This window comes from Seriola dumerili, unplaced genomic scaffold, assembly GCF_002260705.1.
Source record: "Seriola dumerili isolate Sdu_G_001 unplaced genomic scaffold, Sdu_1.0 BDQW01000801.1, whole genome shotgun sequence".
Classification (NCBI taxonomy): domain Eukaryota; kingdom Metazoa; phylum Chordata; class Actinopteri; order Carangiformes; family Carangidae; genus Seriola; species Seriola dumerili.
The window spans coordinates 237,846-254,649 of NW_019175056.1; the positions used below are offsets into that span (position 1 = coordinate 237,846).

General features: G+C 40.2%; 1 protein-coding gene and 1 long non-coding RNA gene across 2 annotated transcripts in view; both read left to right on the forward strand.

The window, feature by feature from the left end:
* Nucleotides 1–4,239: 4,239 nt before the first annotated feature.
* LOC111237033 lies at nucleotides 4,240–5,456 on the forward strand. The gene is made up of 4 exons (XR_002665749.1): nucleotides 4,240–4,312; nucleotides 4,794–4,890; nucleotides 5,052–5,115; nucleotides 5,399–5,456. It is a non-coding gene; the product is annotated as an uncharacterized LOC111237033 (long non-coding RNA).
* Nucleotides 5,457–5,474: 18 nt separating this feature from the next.
* cfap74 (cilia and flagella associated protein 74) overlaps nucleotides 5,475–16,804 on the forward strand; it is a 46,844-nt gene continuing 35,514 nt past the window's right edge. Inside the window, exons 1-11 of the mRNA XM_022765976.1 lie at nucleotides 5,475–5,551; nucleotides 6,466–6,564; nucleotides 6,650–6,754; nucleotides 7,116–7,289; nucleotides 7,656–7,766; nucleotides 8,864–8,966; nucleotides 10,570–10,727; nucleotides 10,904–11,117; nucleotides 11,218–11,370; nucleotides 13,267–13,425; nucleotides 13,605–13,723. Coding sequence (XP_022621697.1) covers nucleotides 5,475–5,551; nucleotides 6,466–6,564; nucleotides 6,650–6,754; nucleotides 7,116–7,289; nucleotides 7,656–7,766; nucleotides 8,864–8,966; nucleotides 10,570–10,727; nucleotides 10,904–11,117; nucleotides 11,218–11,370; nucleotides 13,267–13,425; nucleotides 13,605–13,723 — 1,472 coding nt within the window. The remainder of the gene's footprint in view (nucleotides 5,552–6,465; nucleotides 6,565–6,649; nucleotides 6,755–7,115; nucleotides 7,290–7,655; nucleotides 7,767–8,863; nucleotides 8,967–10,569; nucleotides 10,728–10,903; nucleotides 11,118–11,217; nucleotides 11,371–13,266; nucleotides 13,426–13,604; nucleotides 13,724–16,804) is intronic.

Genomic DNA, 16,804 nt, shown 5'->3' on the forward strand with positions numbered 1-16,804 from the left:
CGTCAGATTCAATCTGGACACGGAAGGCGGGGGGGGGGGGCAGGAAGGCCTGTCACGAACATAAGACTTCATCATATTATGTAATGTTTGAGACATCCGAATAATCTCCATTAGACAATTAGTGTCTCAGATAAAGTTTGTGGATCTCTCTGGTGGAAACAGCAGAGAGATCCACCGAGGGACCCACTGCAGCTCACAGTGGGTGTTAGGGGAACCCAGAAGAACCCAGAAGAACCCAGAAGAACCCAGAAGTCCTTGAGTTGGTTCAGGGGATAATAAAGAGTAGCAGGTAGAACTGTCATTACATACACTGCTGGGTTAAAAGTCACCCAGTTTGGGTTAAAAAGCGGTCGACTCAGCCATGGGGTGTTTTAACCCAGCAGGGTCGGGTCAAAGGTTTGACCCGCGGCATGTTGGTAAAAATTCATTAATTTTTGTTGAATTAAAGCTTCCAAAGAACAACCCAAATTCTGGGACTTATTTAGACATCCATAAACTTCTGCTGTTGCTGTTAAAACTCAATTAAAATTGTTATAAAATGATGAAACAATGAAACAAGCACCATCATGTCCCAGCTAATGAAGTTAGCCATGTATAAGTATATATATAAGTATAATAAAAATGTATAAAATTAATTTAAAATCTATGTTTCTCATTGTTTGTCTTCTGGAAGCCTAAACTGCATAAAAATGGCGGACTGTGAAGAGTGATGCAGCCTGCGATTTCAGGGTGCATCTTCAACCCATCGTGCAGGGTCACTATATTTAACATTAGAACCCAGCAGTTGGGTTATTAGAATAAACCAGCATTTTTTAGTGTGTATTAAACTCATGTTAGACCAAGTACATACTCTACTAGGTGTCCACTAATCGGGATAATGGGTGGTGAGCTCTGGTAAAATTAAACCACTCCTCATGGGACTCTGGATCAGCTGACCGCCCCGGGGCTTCTGCTCAGCAGAATAATGTGGGAAAATGAGGAAGTGCTCTGAACGGAGGTTCCACTGGTAGCTCCACATCTCCTCTCCAGACTAATATATATTATAATTCAGTTATAATGCACATGTAGATCAGGCTGTTTCCAACATCAGGGGCCCATTGCTGTGGTACAGAGGTTATCAAACACTTTCATATCAGAGACCAAAGATCCTCGTTTTAAAAGATTCAGTCTCCTACAGGAATCCAGATGAGATGAGATCAAATATGATAAAGTATAATAAGACCACACCTGACACAAAAGTCTCATTCAGGAGTACGATGGAGGTGCACTGGTGGCCTGTAAGAGGTGAAGGAGCAGAACATTGTGTCCAATCAGAGACGTGTCAGTTAACAGCTCTCTTTCCTGTCATTTCTCCACTTTCAACCATCAAATAACGGCAGTAAAATGCACAAAAATACACAGTGATACCAGATGAAAAATAATCCCATTAAGCAAAGCAGCTACTGAGTGTTGTCATCATTGAGCAACGCACACAGGAACCACAGTGGAGATACCAATGGAACGTAAACCATATGAAATCTGTATTTAGCGCTACACACTATAAATCCATGTATTGTAGGAGTATTTAAAAACCACTTACAGTATAATAAGAATTAACAGATGCTAAATTTTGAATATTATATTATATGCGCAGTAAACGGATAAAGTGGTTTTCCATTAAGAATTACGCTTTTATAAAACTGGTGACAAAGACTTGAGAAAGAATCGTCAGTGTCATCGATCAATCGCTGAAGCGCCGCAAATACTGAATGCTACAGTTCCCATGATGCAACTTAAATGATTTAAATGACATCTTTCAAACTTCTGTTAAATGTTTCATCAAGACTCAAACCCAAAAGCCGCTGAACGAAGTTACCATACAGAATATAGGAAAACTAACTGAGTGAAAAAGTTGTCGAGGAAATCGTATGCAAGAAACTAAATGCCAGTCTGCTGCCCCCGCACATAATGTACATCTGCATAATGTTAAATCTGCTAATGCTGCTTCTGTTTATCTGCATTTGGCATATTATGATTTCAATTGATTATTCTGTCTTTACATATCAAACCCGAGTGATGCACCTGCAGTTTGGGATCGGATGAGTCCGACCTGTCAGCTGACTAACTGTGACCCAGTTTCGACAAAATGTTTACGATTGTAATTGAATTATGGTTCGGTCCATGAACGTTCAATACGTTCTCCAGACATTAGGAGCTCGGACAAAAAAGATTATCAGGCAGAAACAAAACAGCAAAACATAGGTAGAAACACATCTCACTATATCAGAGGAATTTATTCTATGGGATTTTCTAAGGGATTTTTTTATATTATATAAGTATTATGCGGGTCCCGGAGGTATTATCTCAGTAAGCGTTTTAATCTCCACTCAGTCTGATTGGATAAATATAGGATATATAAGTTATAACAGGAAATATATCCTCCATTCTGCCAAAATCTGTATGATTTTTATCTATTTATGTTTTTCCTCCTCATTATAAGTAACCTCTTTTATGTGCTGTGCGGAGAGTAGTTCAGTGCAGAGTTGCAGCAGTGCACATGCCCTGGTTTCTGGTGCCTCACCCTGGGGAGCAGAGTCAAACCACTGTCTCTCCCTCCCACTGGACCCTCCACTTGGATTTACACTGTAAGTTCTTTTGATATGAAGATGCCAGGCTACAGTAGGCCACATGCTGCAATGCACTGTACGGGACTGAGTCACTCAAACACAAACTATATTTCTTATTCTGTTTATTCGTCTCATCTTCGTGTATTCTCTCTCTCTCTCTGTCTCTCTCTGTTTCTCTCTGTTTGCCTCCTGTTGATCTTTTCTTCATATCAGCTGGATTCTCTGTTTCCCCTCACAGTTACTTTGCTCTGCCTTTATCTCTGCAACAAAACCTGCCTGCTATTCTACATCACACACATTCACACACACACACTTGCGCGCGCACACATGCATGCTCACTCTGTTTATTTATTCAGTCTCCCATGGTGACAGGATATATTCCTGTATCACAAGATTTCACTGTGTTGTACAGCAGAACGCACCCTTCTCTCCACCCTCCTCTGAATTCCTCTTCAACATTATAATAAATTGAAAGAAAGATTTATTATGTCAAAGAAAAGAGAGCAGCTTTTCAAATCCATTGTGCCAGTGCAATACTGACCAACTAGAAAATTGTCTTTTCCCAGTGTAAATCAGATAGGGCTGCACACTCTTCCATGCTCGACAAAAGAATCTGCATAACACACAGATTCAGGCTATCATGCTTTCTGAACCAGCTGAGGTATTTTCTGCTGCGTGTGGCTTGACTGATATCAGTCCAAAGAAACAAACCAGTGATAGTGAAGGAAATTATAGAAGCATCGTGCAAAAAGGAAACAACAGTTGGAACAGTCACACTGTTATTGTGTAAAAGAAGAAAACTAAACGTCTATGTTTTTCGATATTAGATTTTATTGAAGCCTTTTAATCAGCGCTACACTTATTAGTATGCTACAACAGCACATAAGGCTATACACCAGTGATTCCCTCTTTAACACAGAGTGATTTTACTGGTTTCTTCTCTCTTTTAACCTCTTACTGGGTAATTTCGGCAGAACCTATGGACCATATCGTGTCAGATTACTTTGTCATTACAATTAGGTTTCCTGTTTTGCCACCAGCTGCTGCTTTCAGCTGAATGTTTGTTTTTTTTTGAAAATGTATAGGAACATTATACATATGAACAAGCATAAACATAGTAAATTGGTAAATAGTTCATCAGAATTAGCAGGTGTATAAATAAATATACAGTTTAACAACCAAAGGGAAATTGAAAATAAAAAATAAAAATGAAAAAAGTATAAAAAATAAATTGCCAGGGGGTAAATTTAAGTTATAATGTTAAATGGAAATATTATAATGCAAGCAAACATTTCAATAGATTTCTATAACCAACGCAGGAAAGAATGGTTGAGTTATTATTTGAAAATTTACTCTTATGGATGTGAAATTTTGCATAAAAAACTAAAAAACTAAAACTTAAAAAAACTTATTGTCACCTTCAGTACTTTGGGAAAAATTATTACAAACTCTGGACGTAATAAAAGCAGTGAGTCATAATAATTTAAAGGAAACCTGTTTTATTTTGTTATTAATCAAGAATCTGTGCAGCAGCATCCAAACCTGTTTCTTGGCTAGGCGGCGACTGAAGGGACGTCAGGGCCACGCCCCTTGCGTCCCGTCTCCTTGGAAACACTAACAAACATGGCGGATTAAATTTGCCGTGAGAAAAAAAGTAGTTCTGAGAAGATATTTTTGCCAAGAGAAGGAAAGGCTCTCTACGCGAGGTAACAGCGTTCGTAACTGAAAACGTTTTTAATTTGAAATATGATACAACGTTAACTTAGCATTAGTTGTTTAGCTCTCCAAGTTTAGCTAGCGCGCGTTGAGTAGCTAACTTCAACGGCACGCCAAATTCCCTTTAGAAATCTGCTTATTGAACGTTGTCTGACTGACACTTACTTACGTATACACCCCAATTTATGACTTAATGTCTTATCCAATTCACTAAGAGAGATAACTTGGAATCGGCAAATATTAAATTTCCCAAGAAACATTTTTAAGATGGAAATTTTACTTTTTAAACGAGACGGGTGCCGCAGTTTGTGATAAGCGTCATGAACCAAGAGGAAAGCGACTTCTGATGAATTACATATCTGTCGCGTTAAAGTGGCGTCCAGCTATTCAACGAGCAATGCCACGTATTATTTCCAAATCACTGAAGATGTTTGGTAATCCATTCAGCCCACTTTTCGTTATTCTCGTTAGGTTTGTCTGGTTCTGCTTCATTCATAATAAGGTGAAATGGACGGAGAAGACAGGGAAAGTCCATCTGATGTGGCGTCAGACAGCTGTGGCCACCTGGGTGAGTGACAGCTCCTGTTTGATGCTTGTAGTCACTGAGATACCTTCTCTGTAATTCACTATTAATGAAATACATGTGCACGCATATACACATAACTGCTTCTTTCTTTTACCTAAGTTTGACGAGACTGGGGTAATATAATATATAGCTTTATATTTCAGATGAAGGTTCAGACCAGGAACCTGCTCTTCCTCCTGATTTGGAGTGGCTAGAAGAATTGTCTGAGTAGGTATTTTAACTTTTCTTTGAATCACAAAAATATGAATGTTAATGTACTTATTCTGTTATCGCCTTCTCAGCATCTACTGCAGAACATAGTCATTCTGACTCATTGTGATTCTTAGTAAAATTGTAAAGCTCAATTTAGTACTTTTTATGTTTGTAAAAAACCCCAGTAAACATCTCCTGGCATAATTGTGGTATAATTTTGTGTATGTACAAAATGCATAGTCAGACTTTGCATTAAATATGCAACCTCTCGTAAATATCATTGTGCATCTGTCCCAAGAGAGGACAACGGTGATGGTGACCTTGTGGTTGTGGGCGATTATGGTAAGAAGAGGAGTTATGCCGCGACAGCACGGATGTTCAAGCTGAGACGAAACCTGGACCAGCTGGACTGCTTTCACCGACAGAAGGAGCATGACGTGCTGAAAGCCAGGTCTGGACCTGGCAAACAACGCACTTCTAGAGCCACAGTAGCTCCTTAACCTAGATAGACTTGACTGAAGTCTGTGCACGTAATGGTAAACTTAGCATTTATTTTGTAGTAGGAATATAAAAAAAAAACACAGGTGTCTTTTATTTCACAGGTTGTTGCATTGCCAAGAAAAAAAAAACAACACAATTTTCTGACAATCTTTCCAGTTTCTGTTAGTATCTTTCTTTCAGTGTTATTCCACTTTCCCAGGTCTTTCCCCTCTTGCCCTGCTCATACAGAACCAATCATTTCTGTACCAATTGATTCAGCAATTTGCAGGAAATCATTTCAGCCGAAGAGAGAACATTTCCCATAATGTCCTCTCTCCCCACTTTTCTTCCCTCTTTTTATTTGTCTGCACTGCGAGCCATTAAGCAGCCGATGAACTGTGATGCAGCACCCAGCAAAAACGGCTGTCAGTTTCCTTTTAGCACAAGGCATCAAAGGTCAGTGTGGAGCTGTGCTGCGCTCTGATCAAACATGAGTTTAATGGAACCTAAGCACACCTGGCTTTTAACCAATCTGCAGTTTTTATTGTAGCATGTGCTATGATTTTCTCTTTATGACTGCCCCCCTTCCCCCCAGTCACAGATTGTTGTGTTGCACACCATTAGACTGAAAACAGAACACTGGGCAATTCAAAGCTGTCGAGGTGTGTTTGTGTCCACTCTCAGCTTTTCAGTATCTTCATTAGATTGCCTTAGCTGACAGAATTACCATCCTTTTGTTGCAGTGGCCACGAGGAAATCCATTAGCCTGTAGCCTCAGAACACGTTGCACTTTAACAGCCTTGAAACTATTTCTTCTGACTGACTTTGATCTGGAGCTTTTCTCTATGTCAGCGCTGATTTGTTGTTTTTTCTTTTCTTTTTCAGAGACGAACTGAAACTCTGTCGTCAGAATATTCCAAGTTTGGTGCAGCAGAGGGATCACTTGGAGAAAGAGATAGAGCGACAGAAAGCAGTGGACAACAGGTGAGTTCAAAACTGACTGGTCTCTACTTTACATTCATATATGAGAAGTTTCTGCCTCACACTCTTTGTTTATTTTATTCTGCAGCGTGGCAGTGTTTCGTCTACGAGCGCAGCATAAGCATCTGTGTCAAAAGCTGCAGAGTGAAGAGGAGCTGGAAGGCCACATCAACACCGAGCTGAAGCAGCTGGAGTGAGGAACATGGTTTGATTGTGAAGTCTTTTTCTGACAGGCATTCTTCTCTCATCCTGCTTTAAGGAACTACCTCTTAAAGGGAAATTACTGTATGGCTTCAAATGTTTCATAGGCTTTTTCAACATCATCCAGGGATCAAATATTTGCCTCTTTGACCAACTGATACGGTCGACTGATCTGTTTTTATTAATCGTAATTTTAAAAAAAATTAAATAATTATTGGGCTTCAAAACCGTATAGAGTCGTAGCTCCTTACTTCTTCTGAGTGACTGTTCAAGTGCATCATGTACACCATCAGTCAGCATCATTAGCTCCTTGTTCTGTCTACATCCATCTCATCTATGTCCTTGCTCCTCAGACTGGAGCTGAGTGAGGTGGAGGTGGAGCTTGGCAGGTACTCCTCACTCCGGCAGGAGGTGCAGGAGGAGGAGCGGGTCTTCAAGGTCATTAAGGCCCAGAAGGCAGACACGAGGCTGCGGCAGGAGAGGCAAGCCGGCCAGAACCTACAGCTCAAGATGCAGCGTCTCAGAGAGTAGGGACAACGACCATCTTCTTCATTTTTGTTTTTCTGCTGCTCTTTGATACATAGAAAACTGAGAATTGAACTAAGCACACATCTAATTTATGTGAAATACCACTCATAATGCAGAGACTGAATGATTATTAGTTATTCATTTGTGCATGCAAGTGGGAAAAATAAAATATAATCTATGTTCAAGCTATCAGTTCTCCATGAAAGTATTTTTTTTATCCTGTGAAATTATTCTCTAGTCCTTTTTAATGATTCTTTTTATGAAAAGTCTCTATAGTCTGTGTGGAGAATCACCCATATGAACTGAATGAACGGCCATGTAAAGAGTAATACGTGTATAAGTGTCTGTGATTTGTGTTCTGGTAGCAAACAGGCAGCTGTGATGAAGAAAGAGGAGAGTGACTGTCAGAAGAGAACTGGCGAGCACCAGGCGAACCGCAAGATAGCTGCCAAGTACTTGAAAGAGACCATTAAAAGGTAATCAGCTTTTAAGCCAATAAACAGGGCTCGGAGTAGGACAAGAATATGAAGAGTCTCAGAGGACTTGTTGGGAAGTTGACACATGCTATTGATAATTCGCTCATATTGGCAAAATGTTTTAAGCGGAGCTGACAAAATACTTGAAAGAGCTTGAATTGATGCACAGTCGCAGTTAGTCATGATGCTTCCCAAAAATCACTAACTGTATAGAAACCATACAAACACTGTACATACCTTACACATAGGCACTGTTGTTTATTTTAAAAGTCAACTTTGTGTTAATCTGCCCCCTTGTAGCACATGTCATTTTCAACAACCAATGCACCGAGTGAAGTATCCCACTTAAATCATGACAACTTTCCAACGAGCAGTTGTCTATTTATATAATAGGACACTATTTTTGATTAAGATTTTTTTTGTGTGCTCCAAGAAGTGAAAGAAGCCATTATCTAGTAACAGCCAAAACCACCAGCCAACCGCAGGATGACATATCTGCATATTTTAACTTCCAAGATTGTTCATTTCTGTCTTTTTGTGTGTTATATTCTTTTGTTTTGTTCAGCTCCTTCACTTTCTGATAACTTCTGGTATGCATGAATTTTGTTTGCCCAAAAATGTTGTCAGTTTATGCAAAAATCTATGTTGTTATTCTCAGATCTGTCTGTTCATTTAAATAGAATGACAGGTACAGATTTTTTTATAAATGCCTTTATGTATTAATATAGAACAGTGATAAGAAATCTGTTTCAGAGCCATAAATTTGTCTCACCCTCTGGTCAGTCATAAGTGAGTATTATCCACTGTCAACAGAATTCAGGGAGCTCCGGAGACCGTGTTTCTTCACCTCTCTTTCTCCCAAGTTCCTCATCAGCACTTACAATCTGAAACCTAAACTTATACTTTACCAGCGTGACAAGAGAATATTTTCTTGCTGAGGTTTCTGCTCATAGAGGGCGAAGCATCTCTCTGAGTTATTATAATTAATCTCAGTCTTATTCAGCTCCTTTGATTCCAAACAGTAACAGCACATGTGTTTTTCTCTCACACTGTATTGGACCATTCACAGTGTTTGTGGTTGTCCCCGTTTCATTCAGGATGCATCAGCGACAGGCTGAGAAGGAGCAACAGAACAGGGAGTTACTGGAAAAGAGGAGGCAAGCTGTTGAGTCACTGAAATCTAACATAGCAGCCGCACAAGTAAGAAACAGCAGCCATGCATACTGATGCTGCAGAATGATGTTGTTGTTGTTTTAGCTCTGTATATTATGAACATTATCTATAGCTGCTATATGAATAGTACAATATAAGACCATTTCTAAGTGCATACATGAATAGCCTTTTATATATAAACCATAATCAGTAATGCATCATATACTCAAAAAGCTTTAAAGACGTCATGATACAATTTGTGCTCAGACATCATAAAGGCAATGTAAGCACATTATGAGTGCATGAGGCACATATAAATGTATATTTAAATTCATGTATAGAAGTGAATGTAATTGTTGTCGTTAAATCTGGTGGAAATGTGACACAGTGCATTTCAAACAGAACAGTATAGTTAATTTACTGCCTTAGAAGTTATGAAAAAATCTTTTTAATCTCAGCTGGACAGAATCAGTAATATGCATTATGAGTGGTGACATACTGTCAGTACAGATACTGTCATAAGATATTACTGTATGTGTGTGTTCTTATTCAGTGGTTCTCAAACTCTTTCACATCACGGAACTGACACAATTTAGATCATCTAAACTGAAGATTTCATTTAGATGAAATTGTTCATATTTCCACTGCATTAACATTAGACTACATAGAGTGAGTGAGTGAGTGAGTGAGTGAGTGAGTGAGTGAGTGAGTGAGTGAGTGAGTGAACCCAAATTTCCCCCTGACACCCGCCAGGCTCTGTAGTTTATACCATATGAATACCATTGTTTCTAATCAATCAATCAATCAATCAATCAAACAAACTTTATTTGTATAGCACTTCTCGTACAGGTTAGTGCAGTTCAAAGTGCTTCACAGGCGACTGATGAGCTAAAAAGAAAAGGACGAATCAACAATGAGATACAATAACTTAGATTAAAAAAACTAGAATAACATTAGCAAACAAAAAAATAATAATAATAAAAGAACAGATGAAATAGAATATAATACAATTTACAATGTAATTACAACAAAATAAGTGAATAAATTTATAATTATATAACTCTTATATAATATAAGAGTTTATATTTGGCAGACGTAGAAAGTGGAAAATTGGAAGTAGTAGCATGACTAATTAAAGTTGCAGTAATGTCTGTGGTTGTGTGAGCCTTACATCGCAAATTACTTTATTTCACAGAAATTGCAATTTTGCATTTAAACCATGGTGAAACATTTAATAAACTTCATTAAACATCATATAAACTTACATTTACAGTGTTTGCTTGCTGTACATTTTTACAAAACATGCCATCAGGATCTGGATTTACTGATTCCAACCACTTCAAATTCTCCTCCTCGCTATGACATGAAGCAGAGACATCACATTTATTGATGTTTGAATGAGGTAAATTCACCTCTGGACTGTGTATGCTGTTGTCAACAGTACTATGTGCCCGTCATTATGATCTTGCAGTGTAATCATCGTCATGCTTATTCCTGTATTTAAAAACTCAACATTCAACAGGTACATTTCATGTTTTAGGGAAAAAAAATATATTGTTACATCAATTTCTCATAATTCCGATGATCAATTTAATGCATAAGGCTGCATGAGGTCAAATGTAGTGTCATTAATCTGCCGTTGTTCCTTCAGGAGAGTTTACAAGTCCAACTAAGCAGAGCCAGAGCAAATGCCCAGAAGAAAGAACAGCACCAGAGACAGCTGAGAGAGTCCCTGCAGGCCCAAGGCATCAACAGCATCAAGCACATGCACCAACAGAAACATCTAGAGAAGATAAAACGAAAACAAGAGTGCGTCCTCTCCTCTCCTCTTCCCTCCTTTCCTTTCCTCTCCTCTTTCTCTCCCACATGCATGTCCTCCACTCCCACTCCATGCAGCAGTGTGTGGGTGTTTTCTCTCGCTGTGCGCTGAGGAATATATGACCCCATTTCGGCATAATGCAGTGCTGTTGATTTGCCCTTCTCAGGGAATTCGAAGAGAGGCAGAAGTCAAACAAGGTGGCGATAGTGGCAAAAATCCTTCAGGAGGAACAGCTGGTGAAGAGCAGAAAGAGGCACCAGGCAAAGCTGCCTAAACTCTCAACCACTGACAAGTTCCCGTCTCTGGGGAGGGCGAGAGAGAAGCTCCTGTACTACCTGGATCCCAGCCCCCCGCCATCCAGAGAGGAGAGAGCCACAATCGTGAGCTGTTTATTAACATCTGAGATGCCATGTGTGAAGTGACAGTATGAAGAGATCCTGAACGATTATGACCCGATGTGTTTGTGCATTTCTCCGCCAGTTACGAGAGTTCAGTGACGTAAGCAGCTCATCGTCCGCTTCCTCTGACGGTGTGGACCTCGAGGAAACCACGCAGCAGGAAGTGGACCACCAGAGCCTGGCTGACAGCCTGGCTGAGCCTGAGTTCTCAGGGCTATGGGACCAGAACTACAAGGTGCACTACAATAACAGCCACCGCCAGCCACAAGCAAATCCCTGCAAGCTGCTAAAATTAAACAGTCATAAATCATGTCTCATTCAGAGCAGGCATATCGTTTTTCTATGGATGTTCTTATTGCATCTTCTTGAGCAGATGAATTTCCCACCTAAAGCTTGATTTATAAATAACACAACTGAAAGCCGTTCTTTGCTTGATTTGAATTAGCTGTGTAGCAGTTTTTGATGTAAACAACAAAGCTGATCCAACTGTTCACTGATTTAATCACGTTGGTTGAAAACTGGGGGGGTGAGGTCTCATGGCTGGGGACGTGGATAAAACACAGTTTCAGTTCCCGGGAGCTGCACCTCCAGCTTGTTAGTGTGTTCCAATAAACACAACTGTCAGAGATTGCAGATGGGAAGCAGGTGAGGGATCGTGTTATCGTTCCCCCACTGGAGACTTTTACTACTTGGTGGGGGATCGTGCATGTAGGGGGTGTGGGATCTGGAGGGGTTGTATCATGGAGCTCCCACCTGCTCATGGTGAAGCTCATTGCTTGCAGGTGGAGGTAGCACAGGTCTGTCTAAAACCTCGCCAGGCCGACGATCAGGCGCTGAGGGAGTCAGGGTGACCTGAGCGATCCACGGGTTTGTTCTGTTTATAGATGGGAGCTTCGCTGTTTTCCAACTCTTTTGGACTGTTGATCGGACAAGTCAACTTTTAGTTATATAGCGCCAAATCAATCAAGTCTCAAGGCACAGTTGCACATTTTCCTGACATTTTATCCAGTAAACAATTCATTGATTAGTTGAAAAAGAATCAAGAAACTGTCAATAATGAAAATAATTGTTAGTTGCAGTACTATTAGTGATTACTCAAATGAGTGTTCATCAAAATGTTTTATCAGAATCTGGTTATTTGTTACAATAGAAGTGTCACACTGATATCTGTGTCCTGAGTCATGCTAACACATTAGCGTACAACACACTGAGCGCCTGTAGACAACTAGCACTAACTTTCTAATACAGAATAGTAAACACATAATCAATCAAACTCCATCATATCGATGACATCAGAGTTGGACCACAGTGACTCCACCGGTTCTGACTTTTTCTTGAATCTAGGGTTATGTTGCCTTGCTCAAAGGCTGCTCCATGAGTGTCTGTGGCTCACTGTCATGGAGGTGAGTTGGCTTTCTGTCTCATCCAGCCGCCTTCACACTTGAAATGTGGGACGACAGGCATCTCTTCTCATTGTGCTGGTGGCTTTGAGGCCTCAGAGCGAGCGCGGCGATACAGCTCAGAGCTCCGAGCCGGTGTGACAAGTCGAGTAGAAGTGATCTCTCCTCTGACCATACAGATCAGACTGATGCTCTCATGAAAGGCTTCTTCTCAACGCACTAATGACTACTGCAATAGATGAGCACAGCAATGTAACAAAGCTAATAAGATGATTCATTCACTTCAAATGTTTTAAAATACAGAAAAAAACAGAGCTAAAATGACAAAACCGTAAAAGTAAAACCGGGCCTTTAAAAACAGTCTGACATGTAGAAAAATATAACATTTTTATAACCTCTGAACACAGTTCACATTCTCTTTTACTTCTTCAGTTTATTATATGAAATTATTTTTCATCTTTTTACACTTAATTACATAAGTTGCATTTATTGTTTTGCTTTCAGTCAGACAGAGACACAATTTACACTTTATTCACACAAAGAGCCCCAAGGAGAAAAAAGTTCCCCGCTGCGCTATCAAAATACTTTTAATGAGCATCTTCACTGCGGTGTTCGATATAAAGAGGCATTTTTTTTTATGGCTGTTGATTTTGAGTTTATGTTCTGGATGTTAAAATTCTACAGTTTCATTATAAACTGATTGCTGCCGTTGCTTCTCTGTGTGACGCCAGAAGCTCCCGAATGACGAGACTTCATTGGCGCAGACAAAAGTGAAACCGGAAGAACCTGCAGTGGTCAGCGGGAAGCTCATCACGCCCGCTAAAAAAGTTCATGGAAAAGAGTCGAGAGCGTCTCCATTCATCAGTAAACCAGAGGTCGTCCTCTTCAAGGTGCCACACCACCACAAAACATCACTTCTGACTTTATCACAGGAATTCTGTAATGTGCATGTTTCCCATTTAAAGCTATGTAAATTTAATTAACAGTAGAGTTCTGATTTTTCGATTTTTGTTGATGGATTTTAAAAGCAACAGAATGATTTTGAACATTTTGAATCGTCTGTTTTTAGGACTTTGACGTGGGGAAAGTGTATAAGAAGAAAATCGTCCTGACTAACATCAGCTACACCACGAACCACTGCAAGTTTCTGGGGATCTCCGCTCAGCTGAAGGATTTTATCTCTGTCAGGTAAGATTTTTACATTCACATCGTGTCAGAGCCTGTGAACAGTCTGCCAAATAACAGATGAGAGTAGCTGCCTCGGTATAATGCAAAGGGGCCTGAAATCCAGGCAAACATATGCACAGTGGCAAATACAACATGCACTCCACGTCCTGCAGCTGTGTGATATTGAGCATAAACGTTTATTCTTGACTTTGGAAATGAAATATTTAGACGAACACACACACAAAAAAAAAAAGGAAAATCCATCTGTTGATGAAGACCACAATAGGAGGTTGAAAGGTCCGTTAACATCTTCTAAATGAAAATAGATAAAAAGAGTAAAATAAAGATACGACATTACACAGTTGTTCAGTGGCAATCCTTCGTGGGTTTTCTCGTGGGTTTTGTGGTATTTTGATGATGCAGTCTAGGTATTAAAAATTTGAGTTCAAGGACATTGTTCTACTACATGACAAAACTAAAGCCAGACATGTTTACAGTAACACACATTAAAGCTCCGATGAACCCACTGCTGGTTGAACTGCTTCAATTATCACATGGAAACATCTGCTCGTGTAACACCACTTAGGAATTTAATACAACCACTTCTTGTCATTTTAAAAGAGGATGGAGTGGACGTGAAAGCAGAGCTTGTCCTCCCACATATGGACGCCAGCTTAGATCACCACGCTCACAGCTCCTCTTATGAGACTCAGCTCCGTGAGTCAGTCTGCGTCTCTCTGCTATCTCCTCTCTCTCTCTCTCTTCCTCTCTCTCTCTCTCTCTCTCTCTCTCTCTCAGCCTGCCAGCAGCCTACAGGCCGAGCAGAGATGCATTGTTCTCCAGGTCACTCGCTGTGTATCACTTTCCCATCAGCTCCCCCGTGACTTGATGTGGTTTCTTCATCTCTCCTCTTTCTGCCTGACTGAGTGAAGAATCTCCCAGGCTACAGCAGGGTCAGTTAGAAACCAGCGATGCTGTTCTCGAGCCTTCGTGCTGGACCACTTGTCTGAACATATCACCTTCTAGTCCTCAATTCTGAACTCACATGTAGCCAACACGTGCTTTCTTACCAAACGGCTGAATGCACACATACTGTATATTGTACATTATACCCACTCACTCTCTTGTATCTCCCCGTCATGTCACTGAGACAGATTTATTTTTTTTTTATGATTATACAGATTTTATTTGTAGGTACTCCTGAAAGATAACAGGTGCTGCCTGTTGTTGACTTTCAACCTCAAATTAATTAGTACTAGATATAAAAAATCAAAATAATTTCTTCCATCATGACAAAGCTTATTTGGTTTCCCGCTGCACCTGTTTGTCACCGTATTTATTATTCACTGTCATAAATGGCAGAATTGGATATTTATTTCTAAAAATACAAAAATCTGTTTTTTACAAATTAATCAGCTTTAAAACACACCATTACTCTGTTCAGTACGGTCATGCTGTTGGGTTTTTTATGGACATTTTTGTAATTTTGCAGCTCATGAAATTTGTGATGGGAAGAATGATGAAAATCTGAACACACCAGATGGAAGGCAGTCATAAAAAAAAAATGTCATCAGACGTCAAGCAAACTAATAAAAACACACAATATGAAGATAAGGAAAGTTTTGTTCCATTAAAATAAAAGATGGTGCAGGATTTCTTCCTAATGCTCAACTGGAGCGCTGCACTGCAGCAGTGCGCTCAGTGCTGCCACCGGTGGCCAGAGTATGCAAAGAAGACAAAATGAGTATTATTGTTGTAGTACAGCTTCCAGCCACCAGTGGCAGCACTGAGTTCTCTGCAGCTGAGCAGCACTCCAAAAAAAAACCCATCCTATAACACCTTTGATTTTATATGATTTGTATTGACTTTAATGGGAAAAATGTTTTGTAGTCTTAGTAATTTGATTTTATTTTCATTACACCTGCCGGTTGTCATTTCTGTGTCCTGTGTGCTGACCCTAAGTCAGTTATCCAACAATAAAAATAAAATGTATGAGCACTGAGTGACTCAAATATCCAGATTCAGGGAGATCTGATTGTGTAACGTTGAAGGAAAGTCCTGGATCAGGACTAATAGCGGCTAACGTCAGCTAATGTCAGCAAACTGTAGACAGATATTGTTTTAACTGACATCACTGAGCGGGTTTACTGACCTTCTCTGCTTGTACTACTCTCACACTTTGTTTCAGCATGTCACAGATAAACATTCAGAGCGGTTTCATCTCAAAAGTAAAACAAGAAGTGAATGTACTGCACCACGCCAGCAGACATGTCTGTTGTTTCCTGCGTGTGGTACTCTTCCCCTCACTCTCAGTCAGGTCATCTTATGGTGATATCATTAAAGCAACTGACGCAAGAGTCTTTGGATATGACGGGAATTTCAATGTGCCATTATCCTGTAAGCGTTTACAACTGCGGTGGGCAGCTGTCAGACCGGCTTCACTTCTCCCAGTACACCGGGTCCATCAGACAGTCTGGGTCTAGCTTTGTTGTGTTTTTATGAATCTTGTGAATTTACTGTGTATTTCACATCCAACGACTGTAGCTGCAACAGCATCATTGGCAAACTAGTATAGGAATAATATAATCTGAGGTGAGGAAACGTGAAATTTAAAAGCTGAATTGTATCTACACATGTTGACAAATTCACCTGTCTCTGCCACCGTACCGTTCACACGTACCTCCTCTCACTATTCAGTGTCTGCTGTGTGTAAAACCTGCTGGTTATTCACACATTAAAAAGCGACAATATTGACATCAGTCGTGACAACTCCGAAGCCTCCGTGGCTCACCCAGCTAAACATCAAACACAGCAGGAGAGAGAAACGTGAACCAGAAACACACTGGGCTTTTTCACACCAGCCCATAGTTCCCTACACGCCCCCTGAATTTCTAAATATGGCTTCCCATCCCCCCCCGCCCACCTCCCCCCGTGTAGGTGCATTTGTGCCAGAATGGGCTCTGCTGTATCTATTCACCACTGGGACAAAAAACCACAACAGCCCAGGCTTGCCAGACTCAGTGAAAAGCCATTGTGTGGAAGCTGTGTTTTTGCAATTAGTGTCACTTCCGTGCATGTATTGGAAGTGACTGTCTGAGAGGA